Source organism: Electrona antarctica (genome assembly GCF_951216825.1).
Source record: "Electrona antarctica genome assembly, chromosome: 4".
Lineage (NCBI taxonomy): Eukaryota > Metazoa > Chordata > Actinopteri > Myctophiformes > Myctophidae > Electrona > Electrona antarctica.
In genome coordinates this window covers 33,549,153-33,568,697 of record NC_136809.1, presented here as the reverse complement: position 1 = coordinate 33,568,697, position 19,545 = coordinate 33,549,153, and the positions used below count along the sequence as shown (strand labels likewise).

The 19,545-nt window shown below is 44.5% G+C and overlaps 1 protein-coding gene across 1 annotated transcript in view; it reads left to right on the top strand.

Moving 5' to 3' along the window:
• Window positions 1-19,545, top strand: part of LOC306921871 (protein tweety homolog 3-like) — a 52,272-nt gene that overhangs the window by 12,360 nt on the left and 20,367 nt on the right. Inside the window, exons 2-7 of the mRNA XM_079499173.1 lie at window positions 2,690-2,883; window positions 15,229-15,340; window positions 16,216-16,436; window positions 17,330-17,425; window positions 18,049-18,121; window positions 18,243-18,318. Coding sequence (XP_079355299.1) covers window positions 2,690-2,883; window positions 15,229-15,340; window positions 16,216-16,436; window positions 17,330-17,425; window positions 18,049-18,121; window positions 18,243-18,318 — 772 coding nt within the window. The remainder of the gene's footprint in view (window positions 1-2,689; window positions 2,884-15,228; window positions 15,341-16,215; window positions 16,437-17,329; window positions 17,426-18,048; window positions 18,122-18,242; window positions 18,319-19,545) is intronic.

The window sequence follows — 19,545 nt, the reverse complement described above, 5'->3', positions numbered from 1 at the left end:
GCAATTTCCCAGAATTGCTTCTTTCTAGTTATTATTGTTATGGAAGTTCTTAGATTAGTTTGTTGGGTTGATATACTTAAAAAACAAAATCTTTTGAAATATATTATACATACCGGTATTTCTTTTTCAACTGTATAGTAAAGGAAAATGTGAGAAAAAGAAAAACTGTAGGTAAAACCCACAAATGGGTCTTGACCCACTGTTTGGGAAATAGTGCCCACTATAGTGGCACGATAGCTGTATAGTACTGTTAGATTTTCAAGCAGGCCATTGGGAGCCGCTTCTGTAAACTCTGCACTCTCAGATAGAGCAAGTGGTTTACCGGCCGGAGATTTAGGGGTTTCCAGGAGCTGACCACAGTCCCAGGTTGATCTGCAACATAAGTATTTCTGCAGACCCTCCCGCAACTTGGAGAGGAGAGAAGCCCACGGGACTAAAGTACTTGTACAAGTATGCATGTAACGGCACTGTACATTTGATTTGTACTTTGTCGTATGACTGTGTGAAAATAGGCAAGCTACAAGCTCACTAGGCATCGAGGTGACGTGTTGTGAGCTTTTATACCATCTATTGTCTTGTATAAATGAAGTGTGATGATTCATCCATGTTTCCATCTCCACTGTTCTTCAGAAGGTACAGCAGGACACACGTCCTGTTTTTACGTCTTCCCCTTCCCCTTCCCCTCTCTCTCTCTCTCTCTCTCTCTCTCTCTCTCTCTCTCTCTCTCTCTCTATCTATCTATCTATCTATCTGTCTGTCTGTCTGTCTGTCTGTCTGTCTGTCTGTCTGTCTGTCTGTCTGTCTGTCTGTCTGTCTGTCTGTCTGTCTGTCTATCTCTCTTACACACACACACACACTTACAACCTTTGTCTCTGCGTGTGTCTCTCTCCATGCCTCTTTCCTTTTCCGTGTGTGTGTGTGTGCGTGCGCGTGTGTGCGTGCGTGCGTGCACCCGTCTCTCTCTCTCTCTCTCTCTCTCTCACTCCCTTCACTGTCTGCATTTTGAGGTCCCATATTTATCCTCCCCTCCTCCAGATCCCCTCCTGTCTGCCCCCTGTACATATCAAAGCCTTCACAATGTGTGTGATCTATGTGGTGGGTCTCATCATCGCCTTCTCAACAGCCTCACTTCCGCACACCCCTCTGAGGTGTGTGTGTGTGTGTGTGTGTGTGTGTGTGTGTGTGTGTGTGTGTGTGTGTGTGTGTGTGTGTGTGTGTGTGTGTGTGTGTGTGTGTGTGTGTGTGTGTGTGTGCGTGTGTGCGCGTGTGTGTGTGTGTGCGTGCGTGCGTGCGTGCGTGCGCGCGTGCGTGCGAGTGACTGTGTTAGCTGTATGATTATCTCTATACAGGAAGAACTAAAGTGTGCATTTGGCTCATCCGGTCCTCCCATTATCAGCTGATATTAGTTTCCTGACACCATTCTCCATTTCCTAAATGCTCCACCTGAATCCTGCCCTCTGATTGGCTAACAGACTAAACGCTCCAATTCAATGCACACGCTTGTGAATGAATTGTGTTTTTCACATGGAACAGCGCCAGACTTCTGGACGGGAACCCCTTTTGGTGTTTTGACCCTTTTGCGGTTCTTGTTGCTATGTTGGCCTACAGTACATTTTTTGAATAAATATTATATTATATATAAATATTTGAAGTTTTTCAGAAAACTTAGTTCAGGATTTAGATTTAGATTTTTAGAATCTGCCTCAGTCCTAAATGGGTTAGGGTCCATTTGGTTCTACACTGGTTGTACACTCTCAGAGTTAAATTAACTTTGATTTATTGGGGTCCCAGAGATAGAAATGCCATTAAATGGGAGACCGTAGCCTAATTAAAGTCAAACCTGGGGGGTCCTTGAAATGAAAATGGTTGAAAATCACTGCTAGAGCCGTAGAAATCTTCTCTTATGGGAGCATAATTATCTTTTCAAATGGGGGTCCGCAGGCTAATTAATTTGGGGGTCCTTGACATGAAAGAGTTTGGGAACCACTGCATTATAGGATGTGAATTACTGGCTTCTTTCTGTCAGAAAATAAATCCTGTTGTAATGAGAGGTCTTACACTGCCGCCGAACTTCCCTTTTCCTCTTTTCTCCTGTTGATGTCATGTGTTATTACTGTGCTAATATTCTATGTTCTGTTGCTGAATTGAACACATGAGACCACAACGGAAACCAAGTCCCAAGGACTTTTTGTTTGTTTGTTGTGTTATTCTTTTAGCAGTGGTTTTCAACCAGTGGTCCTTGAGGGGATTCCAGGTGGTCCCCATGCTAAATGATGGAAAGTTGGTAACCAAATGGACCCTTCTAGATCTTTAACTCTTGAGAGTGTCAAATGAAACCAAATGGTTTCATTTTACGCTCTCAAGAGTTAAATTATTGTTCAACATCTTTATTACTTAATTTACAAGAAATTAGAAAATGTAAAATAATTGTTATTTTGATCAACATTGCCTCTCCTAATGGTAACAACATCAATACAGCATCTTATCCAACGATAACAAAATATTATTTAGTTTTGGTGGTCCGTGGCTCAAATGTGGCTCAAATGCTGAATACATAATCGACCTTGATATGAAAAGTGGTTGAAAACCACTGCATTTAGCATAAGTCAAGTGTGTTACTGTTTACATTTTTGCCTAATAAAAGTATTCACCTCCTCCCCTCCGCTCTCCTCTCCTCTCCTCTCTGCAGTCGGTATTGTTGCTCGGTGCCGTGGCGCTGGTGTGTCTGGGTCTGGACCTGCTATTCCTCCTCTTCTACTCCTTCTGGCTGTGCTGCCGGCGGCGCAAGGCCGGCGACTCGTCCCACTCGTCGCACGCCCAGCAGCCCAGCGCCGACTGCTGCTGCACCGCCTGGTGCGTCATCATCGCCACGCTAGTCTGCAGGTGAGTCCGCATCGCGCACTACGCGTAGCAGCACCACCAACACACACGCATGCACGCTGAATGCAGTGTCCAGCTTCACCTCATGTCTAGTCCTGTCCTGTGTACACTGTACACTGTGTACACTGTTTCCGCCCTAGCCGGAAGTGATGTAGTCCGGATCTGTAGTGTAGGCCTAGGGAACGGACGGACCATCACCCCCAGAGCAGCATCATGATCTGTAGTGTAGGCCTAGGGAACGGACGGACCATCACCTCCAGAGCAGCATCATGATCTGTAGTGTAGCCCTAGGGAACGGACGGACCATCACCTCCAGAGCAGCATCATGATCTGTAGTGTAGGCCTAGGGAACGGACGGACCATCACCCCCAGAGCCCTAGGGAACGGACGGACCATCACCCCCAGAGCCCTAGGGAACGGACGGACCATCACCCCCAGAGCCCTAGGGAACGGACGGACCATCACCCCCAGAGCCCTAGGGAACGGACGGACCATCACCCCCAGAGCCCTAGGGAACGGACGGACCATCACCCCCAGAGCAGCATCATGATCTGTAGTGTAGGCCTAGGGAACGGACAGACCATCACCCCCAGAGCTGCATCATGATCTGTAGTGTAGGCCTAGGGAACGGACAGGACGGACCACCACCCCCAGAGCTGCATCATGATCTGTAGTGTAGGCCTAGGGAACGGACGGGACGGACCATCACCTCCAGAGCTGCATCATGATCTGTAGTGTAGGCCTAGGGAACGGACGGGACGGACCACCACCCCCAGAGCTGCATCATGATCTGTAGTGTAGGCCTAGGGAACGGACGGACCATCACCCCCAGAGCAGCATCATGATTAGCACGGCTCGGATACATTTTTTAATAGGCTATAAACATGGCATTTTATGCCATTCTGTGGTATAAATACGACTAACGTCAAACTACAGCGCCTTGCACTGGCAGGTGTTGTGTGATTGTATTTTTTTTTTTTACAGTGTTTGCCTCTGTGTTATACGTAACATTTGACAATTTGGCCAGTTTGCTATAAAAAGGTCTTAAAAGTCATTAAATTGTAACTTTAGAAATACCCTGTATACACTTAGACTGTGTGTTGCTTTGTTTACTGTTGAGTGTGAAAACACTGTTGCAGATTAAGCAAATCATCTGGGGACCCCCCAAAAATCATTCCTGGCCCCCAGTTTGTGTACCATTGTCTTAGATTATGTTTTCTAATTTCCAAATTCCGGCTGGAAACAATTAAGCCTATATTTTATACTTGGTGTATAAAGTAAAATAGACGATTTATAAGCTTGCAACATGTCGACTCGCATCATAATGCACAAAGTCTGTCTCCCACTGATAGAGTTTTACACATGATTCCACGTGTCTGATGTCTTTATTCCTTACACAAAATAGCACTGAATGTATTAACAACATTGCAAGATATGTTGTCCAACAGTATCTGACATACACATTTTCTGGTGCACTCATATCAGCGTTGACGGGCCAGATTTGTTCCGTGGATGAAGTTGATGCCGATGCTATAGTTTCATCTAGACATGCTGTATTGAACAACTTGATGACTGATAATGGCACCAGGAAGAACAATGTTGTACTTGTTCATCCGATCTCTGTTCAAAGGGAAAAATGCAATCCGCAGTGTAAACAACAGTCCTTTGAAATGTAATGGGGATGTAAACATGCCGACCCTCAAGCTAATGTTGCCATAACATCATGTTACTTTATACGATATTTGCACCACCCAGACGGGAACTAACGATGCCTCACTCATGCATGCCCCAATGCAATATGTACAGTGAACTAACGATGCCTCACTCATACATGCCCCAATGCAATATGTACAGTGAACTAACGATGCCTCACTCATACATGCCCCAATGCAATATGTACAGTGAACTAACGATGCCTCACTCATGCATGCCCCAATGCAATATGTACCGTAAAGAACGTAATACGAGGGAAGTAACTAACTTCATGCACACATTGCCCCGCTAGAGTCTGTAGTCTATGAAGAAGATCGTAAAGGGGAACCTTAACAGTGTTAATTGTGTTGACTAAGACTACAAGACTATAAGATTTTGATATTTAGTCGACTAAGACTAGACTAAGAGTAAGACTAAACAATTGCAGTGTCACTGTTACGCTTAACTTCCACTCATTCGAGCCATTGAGTTATAATTGTACTTCCGGCAGTCTTCCTGGTGCTTCAAAACGCCACTGAGCAACTTCCATTGAAATGAATAGCTTGGGGCGGGACTGTAGCTCCGGTCCTTCCTCTATCCTTTTATACCTCTATGGTTAGGACAGAGAGGGGGTGAGCGTGGGAGTGACTTTATAGGTTGACCGCTACGTTTGTTTGCTGGAGAACCACTGTGGAATAATAAGTGGTCAAACACAAGGACATTGAAGTGCACATGAATTCTGGTGCCTTTTGAACTGCCTAGAATACATTTGCAATAAGCATTATGAAGGTTTGAGTGTGTGAATAAATGTGTGAGTGTGTCCCTCTCTCCCCAGCCCCCCTGCAGTAAAGAACCACATTTAGCTTTGTTTGGTTTAGGAAGGGTTGATGATTAACCACTTTAACCTTGGCATTCCTATTTTGGGCACGTTTAGGGGAAAATATTTTAAAATATAGTCCACAATGCAACGCAAGTTTGTAGATTGGCTATTTATTTTTTTACAAAAGTGCGCAAAACTGTCTTTTAAAAAAAAATAGCGCTTAACTTAAGATGTTGTATACGTAGTTGACGGAATTCCCCCAAGGTTTATAGTTTATACCAATTTCCCCTTCTACACCAAATCTCTTTGTCGAAATTAGCATAGTAAGGATATGGGTTTTTTTAGTCAGAAATGTAAACAACACGTGGTACAGAAAAACATTGAGGCTAAAAGGATGGGCACTTGTTTCCAATGTGGTCCTCTGTATTAAATTAATCAACGTAGCAGTGTACGCCGGTGTACGATCCAGCTTAGATTTTTTTTTAAGAATCTGAAACACGAGAGTGCAGGGCAGGCTGAGCTCAGATTCCACTACAAAGCTGCTGCAGTCACTGTAACAAGCGAGTCACGTCATGTTGCAATGCGGGGTGTATGTGGAGGTGTGTGTGTGTGTGGGGGGGGCATGTTGTTGCAGTTTGAAACGTTTCTCCACAGTCTGAAAGCTGTGTGAACACTCTGAGGTCCTTCACCTCCTCAGCTGAGGGGAGTTTGACCACAGATACTGCTGCCTGGTACAGTATGACCACAGATACTGCTGCCTGGTACAGTATGGTTGACCACAGATACTGCTGCCTGGTACAGTGTGTTTGACCACAGATACTGCTGCCTGGTACAGTGTGTTTGACCACAGATACTGCTGCCTGGTACAGTGTGTTTGACCACAGATACTGCTGCCTGGTACAGTATGTTTGACCACAGATACTGCTGCCTGGTACAGTATGTTTTGACCTCAGATACTGCTGCCTGGTACAGTATGACCACAGATACTGCTGCCTGGTACAGTATGACCACAGATACTGCTGCCTGGTACAGTATGACCACAGATACTGCTGCCTGGTACAGTATGTTTTGGGGTTGTCTGTACTCGAGGACATCAACATTTCATTTTATGAATGGTATTTAACATTTGTATGGTGCCATTTTTAAACCCGGAAGCCTAAATCCAAAAATAGCACATCTACAAGCTCACAACGCGGTTATTTTTGGTGCACTAGGTGTCCTAAGCCCATAACCCTACAAATCCCTTTTTAACCATAAACCAACCTGAGGACCTCACAATATCCATTTATCATATTGTTGCTGTCAGGCAGAAACACTCCTATCTCCATGTCTTAAAAATGTTATTTATTTTCTTTCTTTCTGTAAATGAACACCTTACTTGATCATACTACAAACAAACACAAGCACCAACAGTAGCAGATCTGCACGCTCTGTCAATCTGCTACTTTTGATGCTTTTGAATTCAAATCCTTAAAAGTAACGGTTTTGGACATATTTTCCAGAGACGATATTGTACTCTAATGGTGCATGGTACATTTGGCCCATGCATACACCTTCTCGCTGTCGCTGTACACACCATGATCCCTACTCTGACATTGCCCCCCCCCCCCCCCCCCCCCCGTAGTTCTGTACTGGGCTCAGTTCCTCCTTCTCTCTCTGGCCTAGAATCGTTGCCATGGAGACAGAAGCAGATTTGAAGCAAGAGACAAGAGATGAATTATACAGTCAGGAGGAGGCTGTGTGTGTGTGTGTGTGTGTGTGTGTGTGTGTGTGTGTGTGTGCGCGCGCGCGCGCGTGTAGGGGGCGTCTGTGTGACTCAGTATGTATTTGCAGCTTTAAATATTTCATTATTAACTGTAATATTTCATGGTGAATATTTGATGCACATGCCCACATGCAAACACACGTGCGCGCACACACATACACACACACGCACACAAGCACCTTATTCACTGTTCATATTATTAGATTCCCCAGCGGCGAGCCTCCCTGCATGTCTGCATGATGACATCATCGTATCAGCTCAGTGATGTCATGCACCTTTGATGCCGGTTTTTCACAGCGTGCAGGGTGATTCTCAAACGTTTTTTTTGTATTTATTTCAAGGCCACTTGAAATAAATATGAAATAAAAATGAAATAAATCACTTTTGTGATGCATTGGTCAGTCGCCGGTAGGATACTCAATTGTGTCTCCTACTGAGTCTCCTACTGACCGATGACCCCGTCATCAAACTATTGGCTCAGGAATGAGACAAAAACAAGGCTTCATGGCCATGGGGTGTGTAATTGATAGAAAGAGAATAACATCCACACTCAGTCGTAGACGTAGTAAGAGTCTTGTTTAATAATGTTGAGGATCCGCAGCAGCAGTCAAACCAGACAAACGCACTTTGGCGCGCAGGCCTTCGTCAGTGTCAGAATTTGCATATCAACGGAAATTATATAGAATTTCTGTTCAATTAAAAAGGACTATACAGCCCTTCCCTTGAAGTGAAATGTGTAATTGATAGAAAATGAGTCATTTTTGGGAGCAAACTACTCCTTTAAGTCAACTCTGAGAGTTACATCCCTGTAAGGGTCCATTTGGTTCCTAGCCATCAATTTCATTTTGCTAGGGACCCCGCGGAAGCCCCCTCCCTCAAGGACTGTTGGGGATCCCCGGACCCCACTTTGAGAACCACTGATCTGGCTCTCCTACTGCTGACACTGAGAGTGACGTACTCCTGTCTCATACCCCTGGCTCTCCTACTGTTGACTCTGAGAGTGACGTACTCCTGTCTCACTGATCTGGCTCTCCTACTGCTGACACTGAGAGTGACGTACTCCTGTCTCACTGATCTGGCTCTCCTACTGTTGACTCTGAGAGTGACGTACTCCTGTCTCACTGATCTGGCTCTCCTACTGCTGACACTGAGAGTGACGTACTCCTGTCTCACTGATCTGGCTCTCCTACTGTTGACTCTGAGAGTGACGTACTCCTGTCTCACTGATCTGGCTCTCCTACTGCTGACACTGAGAGTGACGTACTCCTGTCTCACTGATCTGGCTCTCCTACTGCTGACACTGAGAGTGACGTACTCCTGTCTCACTGATCTGGCTCTCCTACTGCTGACACTGAGAGTGACGTACTCCTGTCTCATACCTCTCCTCTCCTACTGCTGACACTGAGAGTGACGTACTCCTGTCTCATACCCCATAAACACAAACAGAAGGATTTATTTGCAATGGCTTTCAAAATAGACATCCACAACCCTTGGTGCGTTTAGTTTAGTCTTTATTGAGACAGACGGTAGGAAAGCTCATTTTATATACTCCATGACACGATGGTGTTTCTTGTCGAAAAGAACTGATCTACAAGCTTGAGGATCGGTTCTTTTCGGCAGAGTGTATAAATGAGTTATAAAGAGAGGCACTGGAGAGAAAGGGGTGATGGGATTCAGTCCCGTGGAGGATTGTATGTGTTCTTTCTTGAGCTAAATGTCTTATGTCTAACATGGTGGCAGAAGCTTTTTTTTCTCTCTCCTAATTTTCTTAAACACTTAAACCCTATATTATTATTATTATGTTAGCTCCCAACTAGGGGTGTAAAAAAAATCGATTCTCATTATAAACGATTCAAAATCGTTGTGTTTGTGATAGGAAATGTAAGCTTACCCTAATCACAGTAAACATTCATGTCTTCAGTCATATTCAAGTGGCTGTCAATGAGGGTCCAGCTGACCCTCGTTGACACTTGACAGACACTCATTAATATTACCGGTACTTGCATCAAGGCAACTCTTTAGTGTGAGTGTCTGCTGTTAGTCTCTGTACACATAGCGAGTGAGTGAGTACCTGTGCAATACATTATGGGTTTCTGTATACCATGCATGTGTGCATTTTTACTGCCAGTTAGCCTAAGCCAGGGGTGCCCACACTTTTTGACTTGAGAGCTACTTTCAAAATGACCAGCTCGGCAAGATCTACCCACCAAATCAATTATTATACCATTGCTGAAAATAGTTTAAATATGTACCTGAGGGGGCTTCGGAATAGTAGAGTTTGTGTTACGTTCTGTACAGTATAGGACAAATGCACTTGGAATGGGAAATAGAGGGGGAGAAATTGTTTTTTTTCTTCAATATATTTAAATGAAATACTCTTTAGGGGCATGTCATGTGATCTACCTGCACAGCCTTTGTGATCTACTGGTAGATCGCGATCTACCTTTTGGGCACCCCTGGCCTAAGCCTACCTACTGTACTTACTGCCTAGTATGTATTTTACAGAAGTTATTGCTTTAATGTATTGTTCTGGTAACTGAGTGAGAAGAAGTAACTGAGTGTCAGACTCAGTCAGATGTTGAAACGTTTTGTACTAATACATTTGTGCAAGCATATTAGACAACATGTTGTCTTGGATTTACCTTTGTGTGTTTACATCATTCAATTGATAATAAATGTACTCTGCTTTCATGGAGCAGATTCTGCTGAAATCCTATGTATTGAATAGAGAATTGTTTTCAATATCGTTTTGAATCTGGGGGGGGGGGGATCACTTTAGAATCTGGGGGGGGGGGGGGGGGGGTCACTTTTGAATGGGGGGGGGGGGGGATCACTTTTGAAAAATGTTGGAGCATGTAGAGTTTGCTTTCGAGTTGCCAAAACTGCAAGTGCACATTTGACAACACACAAGATCACAACACTGGTATCGGTATTAATGTCGTTATCATTAAGATGTCGTTATCATTCATGCACAACCTCCAAATCTGATTAATATTTACTCCACACTTGGACAGTCGGGGGCCTTGTGAGCTTAACGAATAATGAGGCCTTTCTGCGTCTGGGTCCAGCACATCAGTGGTTCTCAATGTGGGGTCCGCGGGCTCCCAGGGTCCAGAGTCCTTGAAATGGAAAGGTTTGAGAAGAAGAATCACTCAGTTCATTGTGAGTTTCATGTGGTGTTGTGTTGTGACTGTGAGCTGCTGACTGTGCAGTGGACTGTAGACTGGAGCAGAACCGGGTCCTGACTCCATATGATGAGCATCACTGTGAATTAACTTCACAGTACACACACACAGGTCGCCATGCACTGCTGTCTCTCTCTCTGTCTCTCTCGCTCTCTCTGTCTATGTTTGCCTTTCTTTCTCTCATTCATCTGTGCGTGCGTGCGTGCGTGCGTGCGTGCGTGCGTGCGCGCGTGCGTGCGTGCGACGGCGTGCGTGCGCGCGCGCGTGTGACACCGTGCGTGCGTGTCGTGTGTGCGTGCGTGAAGCCCAGAACCCTCTAATAACCAGTGGTTATTGCTTGTAATTAAGTACACTTAGTTTTGCTTTGGCATTACAGTTACACACATTCTGTCAGCACGCACGCACGCACGCACGCACGCACGCACGCACGCACGCACGCACGCACGCACGCGCGCGCGCGCACACACACACAGAGAGAGAGAGAGCATAATATAAAGAGCTATTGTATCTGGGTCAAGCCATCTACCATTAGCTCTCAATCGTGTGACCTTTGAACGTGCTGGATCCTAAGCTGTGAGAGGATGAAGTGGTTGAAACATTGAAACAGCAGGTATTAGAACAGAGAGGAGGGATGCAGAGAGAGAGAGAGAGAGAGAGAGAGAGAGAGAGAGAGGGAGAAACAGCAGGTATTAGAACAGAGAGGAGGGAGCAGAGAGAGAGAGAGAGAGAGAGAGAAAGAGAGAGAGAGGGAGGGAGAAACAGCAGGTATTAGAACAGAGAGAGAGAGAGAGAGAGAGAGAGAAAAACAGCAGGTATTAGAACAGAGAGGAGGGATGCAGAGAGAGAGATAACAAATAATTATACATACCTAGGGCTGAAGATCAGTTCCACTGGAAAGTTTAACTTGGCTATTAATGAACTGAAAGAGAAATCAAGGAGAGCTTTCTATGCCATCAAAAAGTCAACACATGTTGACATCCCAATTAGGAAGTTTGGGGTCCACTCACAAAAAATGATTTTGGAAAATGGGAAAAACATCCAATCGAAATCCTGCATGCAGAGTTTTGTAAGAGAATCCTCCGGGTCCAGAGGAAGACTCCTAACAATGCATGCAGAGCAGAATTGGGCCAATACCCTCTAATTATTAACATTGAAAAAAGAGCCGTAAAATTTTGGAAACACCTAAAACTGAGTGACCCCAAATCCTATCATTATAAAGCCCTCAAAAGCCAAGAGATGAACATAGAGAAGAGTCCCCTCAGTCAGCTGGTCCTGACGCTTAACAAACCATCAGCCAACAATAACCAGCCTCAGGACAGCGACATCATTCCACAAAAACCAAACCCGACCCAACCAAATTAATAATCAACAGAAACAAAAATACGAAAACTATTGGCTTGAAACAACAAAAACCCAAAGTAAACTTAATTGCTATCTGGCCCTAAATAGACAATACACCGTGGCAGAATATTTGAGCACGGTGACTAATAACAAAGTCAGAAAAACATTAACAATGTACAGACTCAGTGAGCACAACCCTACTTATTAGGTGAAAAAGCTGAATGCTCCAGGTTGGCAGCAAAATATGTATCAGCCTGCCACAAAATGAGGGACAATGGGTGAACACTATAAGTCTACTACAATGAATTGATCAATGTAAATTTGTTTATGTTTTTCCTTGTCTTGTTTATATTATTTGTTCTGATTCTGAATATGTATAATTTATTATTTTGTTTCATACACTGTATGTAATGCTTTGGCAATATAAGAATGCTTGTCATGCCAATAAAGTATATTTGAATTGAATTGAATTGAGAGAGAGAGGGAGAAACAGCAGGTATTAGAACAGAGAGAGAGAGAGAGAGAGAGAGAGAGAAACAGCAGGTATTAGAACAGAGAGAGAGAGAGAGAAACAGCAGGTATTAGAACAGAGAGGAGGGATGCAGAGAGAGAGAGAGAGAGAGAAAAAGAGAGAGAATACTAAGGAGAAGAGAAGAAATGGAGAACCAGAAGACAAGGAATGGGGGGGGGGGGGGGGTGCGGGGGTAGAGCATCCATCCATCTTCAGCCGCTTTTCCGTATATTCACAGTATCTCTGAACAATGGGTCAGGAGGACTCACTTTTGGGTCGGCACACATTATTATTGGTCACTTGCTCAGAAATGTAAAATCTTTTAAAACGAAGATTAGAACTACAAAACGTCCAACATTTCACGAATTGTGAAAATAGCTCTACAAGTTCACAGTGTATCCCAGTCCCGCTGCTGATTTATGCTGTATTTTTGTTAGTTTTCGGTCACAGGGAGACACCAAATGTACCTTTTGGGAGCGCCTGCAATAGAGGGATCGGGGTAGTGATGAGATAGAGAGAGAGACGAGAGAGAGAGAGAGAGAGAGAGAGAGAGAGAGAGAGAGAGCTGATGATTGGATGGACAGAGGGATAGGCAGTAGGATTAAGCATTATATAGGGATATTGACATTAACATACAGCATTTCTCTAATGGCTCCTTCCCTTAAGCTTACCGTTTTAGTCCATAGTAAACTGTAGTAAACATCCGATTAAATGCATACATATGCATGAGCGTTGAGCGCACACATTTATTCCACAAAACAGACACAAAATGGACTGACAGCGTAGCAGATGCACCGTAGTGAAGCTTTCTCATTTACATAAAAACATAAAGGCTTGCATAAAGTAAGTAATGGACACAGATGTTTTACAACCCACTGCAGTCACCAAACTCACTTCATAACGTGACTTCTCTCTCTCCTTTTATGTCATTGACTCGCTCCCGCCTCTCTCTCACACAACTAATGACAGCTGTCTGCTAAATAGCCTGTACATTTATAACATCACAACACATTTATTTCACAACATACAGTGTATTTATGGGCTGTGCCTATTCATTTACAGTAATTGGTTTAAATAGGTTGTTGGTGGCACTGTAAAGCCTGTTTTATACATAGTAATGTTGCGTCTAAAACCCGAAAATAGCTGAAAATAGCCGAAAATTTACAAGCTCACGGCATGTCGCAGCACGATGCATTTTGTGCTTCTGCTTCAGTTATTTTCCATACAAGTCACCAGCACAACTAAATGTAAATCATGTGTAAGGTCAGGACTGAATCGTGTCTCGCCCATAGCCTCACAAAACCAGTAAGACGCCCTGAGGGGGAGAAGCGACCTCGCCCAACAGAGCTTCTTAATACGGCACAATTGAGAAGCAGGAGTTAAACTATTAATCTGGTGTCCGTGAAGTCAGATGTAGAGTTGCTGGCCAGCTCCATATATGGTATATGCAGATGTATAGGTGATGATCCAGTCTGAAGTTCTCCATGTATGTGAGCCTAGTCTTGCATAGCCAGACAAGTATTCCACAATCTCTCAATGCTCTATAGAGTCTGGAAGCAAGGAAGCTGGCATTTCCATTCACGAAAATATATTTTAAAATATCTTTACATTTTATTATTTTATTTCCATTTCTGCTAAAGCAGCAAGCTATTATGCTTAGATGATTTGAATTAATGTTATGATCAGAGCTTCTGTTCTCCAGACTGAATGACGGAAGCATTCGAAAATTGCGAGAGGCAACAGTGGCCATGCGAAACTAGGATACGCCCCCAGAGGCAAATTCAAATGGAAACAAACAGCAGAGGGCGCTGTTTTTCCTTTTTTGCAGATGGGTTCCCAGATTTGCTCAACGCTGACACACCATTCAGTGTCTGTACCTTTTTTACAGGCGGAATCACTGTTTAGACAGGCTGTGTAAAAGGGGCAGGCAAGCACGTGTACACCCGCGCACACACACACACACACACACACACACTTACCTACACGCGCTCTCTCACACACACACACACACACACGCACACACGCGCTAAGAGCCAGCACTTGAACAGCTAACTCAAGCTAATGGGCCAGAATGAATTGTGCTGTAATGACGTCTATAAATTTGCCTTGTAATACAAGGCTTTCAAAGCTGTTAGCACACACACACACACAAGACGCCGTCAGTATAAAGATGACATGCACGCACACACACATAAATGCACACACACAACCCACGTAAGTATGCCCAAATGCACGCACGCACGCCCACACATAACTGAGAGACCAGGGTCAGGGGGGGATACAAGAGTGGGGGACATGATGAGTGTGAGAAAATGGGATGGAGATTGGAGGGGGGGGGGGGGGGGGGGGTGAGTGTGTTGGACCAGAGTTAGGTGAAAGGCTGTGGGGCCAGCGACCTCAAATATCCTGTGTGTGTGTGTGTGTGTGTGTGTGTGTGTGTGTGTGTGTGTGTGTGTGTGTGTGTGTGTGTGTGTGTGTGTGTGTGTGTGTGTGTGTGTGTGTGTGCAGAGCTACAGAAGGATCAAATTATGTGCGGTCTGTCGACCCAATTATCGTTTGGTCATTGTGCGTGCATGCATGTGTGTGTGCGTGTGCGTGCGTGTGCGTGTGCGTGTGCGTGTGTGTGTGTGTGTGTGTGTGTGTGTCTGTGTGTGTGTTGTGTGTGTGTGTGTGTGTGTGTGTGTGTGTGTGTGTGTGTGTGTGTGTGAGAGAGAAACTGTGAATCATTCCTGGTAGTTCTGTGTTTGCTGGAGGCCTAGGGGGTAACACACCATAACAAAGGACTGCAAGAAGTCATTACTCTGCCACCTGCTGGTTAGCAAGGGGACTGCATTCAGCAAGTCAGGATACCAATGCTGCAGTTTTGTTTTGGTCTGTGTGCGTGTGTGTACGTGCGTGACAATCAACCACAGAAACAAATAAATCCGAAATGATGGTGATATAGCTCATCCCTGTCCAGTTCATTAAAGCCAAACCATATGTGGATCATAGGCCAATGAGGTAACTTGTATTTCCTGTTTCCTGTCTCTTCCAGTGCTGGTATCGCTGTAGGTTTCTATGGCAACGGTGAGTCGAGTGACGGAGCCAATCGGCTGGCGTATTCCCTGCGTCACGCCAACCGCACCGTGGCCGGAGTGGAGAAACTGGTGAGTCACCTGAACACAATCACTCTGCACACTGGACTGCTAGGCCTGCAATTATACATTACATGTTCCATTAGTCAAATAATCGAGAACTATAACTGTTTTATGATTTAAAAAAAAGAAGGAGATCCGGCCGAGCGCTCAAAGTTTAAAAAGAGGAAAAGATACTTTATAATTGTTTTATGATGATAAGAAGAAAGAAATTCTACATCAACATTGATAGATAGATACCTTTATCGATTGGGAAAAGTGAGGCGCCAGGGACAGCACAGCAGTAAAAGTTGGAGATACAGGCTAATAACATCACAATAAAGACACCTTCTAACAAATATGAATAAAATATACAGATGTATACACCCTCTACAATCCTCCCGCCAAGGTAAGCCTATAGTTATGACATCAGCACAGACTACAGGTACAGGTGATAACAGACTTGATGTTACAATAGTCACACAATGTCGTAATACTACTAAGTCACAGAGAGTCAGTTACCGTTGCCCGATGTGTGCTTTGTTATACATTCTGATAGCAAACAAAGGACCAACATAAACATGTTTAATTGATGAATTGACTCCAACATCACAAATGTTTCATTCACACATGAGCAGATTCCCTCCTCATGAGCAGACAGACACGTCACTCGCTCCCCATCTGAAACGGCCATTACAGTCAGGTTCTTATCAGTGTGTATTTTTTGAGAGAGCTGATAGCTGTGTGTGTGTGTGTGTGTGTGTGTGTGTGTGTGTGTGTGTGTGTGTGTGTGTGTGTGTGTGTGTGTGTGTGTGTGTGTGTGTGTGTGTGTGTGTGTGTGTGTGTGTGTGTGTGTGTGTGTGTGTGTGTGTGTGTGTGTGTGTGTGTGTCCGTGCGTGTGGTGCCAGGTGTCAGACAGCACGCTGGCCTTGAACCAGACCGTGGAGGAGGGTTTGGTGCAGCTGGAGACGGTCTACCAGGAGCAGACGGACTACGTGTCCATCGTCCAGAAGCTGCAGGGACAGCTGGACGACCTGGTCAGGCTGATGGTGGACGTTCCCTTCTGGTCCAACACCCGCGTCTCCCTGGAGGACCTGGCGCGCAAGACGGAGACCTTCGACTGGTACCGGTACGTAGAACCCACTCATCACCACCAGTGGTGGACAGTAACTAAGTACGTTTACTCAAGCACTTAACCCACAAGACCCGACACCAGATTCTACAAAATGTCTTCCAAATCCTTTTTCTTAATTCTTAAAACCACTATATCAGAGGTTCTCAAACTTCTTCATGAAAAGGTCTCCCAAAATTATATATATTTGCCCGCCGACCCCATCTCAAAATATGTTGTTCCAGGGACCCCCAGAAGCAAAGATATGACGTAAAAACATTAGCTGTGAAAGAATATATATTCAAAGATTTGTGCGCACACACACACACAAGATAGCAGATCTACAAGCTCTTAGCGCAGCATTCTGCACCGTGCTATGGGCTTGTATATCTGCTATTTTTCAACAGCTAAAGTTTAAAATAATGGTTAAAGTGGTTAAAAGCGAAGGTGACACAGATGCATTCCAGGTCTTAATAGGTTCAGTACGATTTTGAGGTACTTTTACTTTACTGGAGTATTAACAATTTTCGATACTTTTACTTCTACTCCACTACATCTCAGAGGCAACTATTGTACTTGTACTCCAGTTCAATTATTTGAAAACTTTAGTTACTTTGTAGATTATGATTATTTATTACAAAACATACATCACCCACTTCAAACCTATATATAAAATTGCAGATCTACTGTACAAGCACACACAGAGACACACACACACACACACACACACACACACACACACACACACACACACACACACACACACACACACACACACACACACACACACACACACACACACACACACACACACACACACACAAAACCCCCAGATCCTGTGCATTTTTAGATACACCTGATGAAGAAGATGGATGAGATGTGTTGTGCTGTACGTTGCTGTGTGTTTCCAGGTGGCTGGGGTACCTAGGTCTGCTGCTGTTCGACGTTCTCATCTGTCTCCTTGTGCTCTTTGGCCTAATACGCAACTCCAGAGGAACTCTGATTGGGTAGGCCGTCTTAAGCCATACTGATCCTTTTTTAGCGGTTTTTATTGGGCAGATCATTTTGTGTAATACCTCTGTAGCTGTTCAGAAGAAGAAGAAAAAACACACACACCCGTGTGAAATGATGTGTTTACACAAACACTCAAAACTGGCCATTCATTATCAATGGCATTTAATGTTTGTGTTAGGACAATGACGTAAAACTGGCCATTCATTATCAATGGCATTTAATGTTTGTGTTAGGACAATGACGTAAAACTGGCCATTCATTATCAATGGCATTTAATGTTTGTGTTAGGACAATGACGTAAAACTTGCCATTCATTATCAATGGCATTTAATGTTTGTGTTAGGACAAAGTTTGTGTTTACACGCACCCTCAAAGCTGGACATGCGGGAGGGGATAGCGCCCCTCAAAAACACACACTCGTGTGAAGTGAGGGGCGCTCTTATCATCATACATCATCATACATCACATTCCGTGCTCAGCCAATCAAATCATCACTATGGGGTAATGGGGTACACACATTGCTCAGCCAATCAAATCATCGCTATGGGGTACTGAGCGGTCAGTCTTTTTGTAATGGCTCAGTGTGTTACTAACAGGGTTCTTGTCTCTCTCACAGAGTGTGTCTCCTCGGGGTCTTGACTCTGGTGATCAGCTGGGGGTCTCTGGGGCTGGAGCTAGCTGTTGCTGCGGTGAGTGTAACCATGGCAACATGGCTGAGCTCTCTACAGCACAATGACGTAATTTTCTCTGCTTCAGTGTGTGTGTGCGTGGATGTAACTGTAGTCTAATGGTTTGGTTTCATCCTCACAGACGGCCAGCGATTTTTGCGTTTCCCCGGATACCTACATCACCCGGGTGACGGAGGAGAATGCTGTCATTAACCAAGGTACACAACACAGGCGAGGGACTATTATGGGCTGTCCTTTCAGATTGCGTTTAGAAAGGTGGGAACATGAAACCGTGCATTTTAGATTAATTGATTGATTGAGCACTTTATTTAAAATGAATTCAAAAGCATGAAAGCACAAAACTCCTCCTTTCCATTGTGGTCCTTTTTGGGGTAGGGAGCAAGAACACAACAAAACAAAAGGCAAAACAATAATACAAAAACAAAAAAACAGCAGAGAAGCAAGAAACATGTTTTAACCCTTAGAAGATGAAAGACGCCAATTGGCGTCTTCATCAGAATTCCGTAAATGATCAATGACGCCAATTGGCGTCTTCACAGTTTTTGATGAATCTAAACATATTAATATGCTCCGAAGCGCTGTTTAAATTCCTGAGCTTATATTCCAACTACATTACCCAGAAAACCCGTGTCACGTGACACACGTGTACGTGTTGCCATTGGAAGCTGGTCCCACCCCCTGTAAACAGTGGGGGCAGAGGGAGTCTTCATAGATTTCATTGTTTTGCCTGTTTGCCGTCTCGCCCGAGCGATTTTCTAGCAGAAAAAGTTGAAAGCAGTACTATTTATTTGAGCGAGTTTTGTGGTAGTAGTATTGATCCATACGCGTCCCAGTCGCCTTCTCCAGGCGGAGTAGCCCTGGTCCAGTGCTTACAGCGAGACTCGCTGCTCCCTCCCTCCTTTTTTCATTGTCTCCCCATCGTCGTCCGATGAGCTATACCGGGAAACCATTGAAGAAGACGATCAACCCGGAATGTTTTGAGGTAATCTTATTGTAGAAAATGCCCTTCTATAGTGATCAGAAATCATAAGATGATCGCTACAAATAGATGCTTGGATAATTACTACTACTAGTCAGATCATGACGCCAGAATGACTCACCACGATGGCCCCCAGCCATTAGCCAGCACCGAAGGTGCTGGCTAATGGTGTTGGTCGGTGCATTGGTGCTGGCTAAGGGCTGGAGGGGGGGGGTTGGTGTCGATCGGTTGGTTGCTGCAGTACAAATGTATCGTAGCAGGCATGCACGCATGGCAGTACAAGTATTTTATATTGTAGCGTGCCTTATAGGCGATCTGATCTTTAGAGTAATGTTCGCTCCTTTTATTTACTGTCTACAAAGACGGAGAACAAACATGCATCGTTTACTGAAGCAACGCGTGGTTATGATGACGTTGCTACAAGGATCGGAGGGGGGACGGGGAG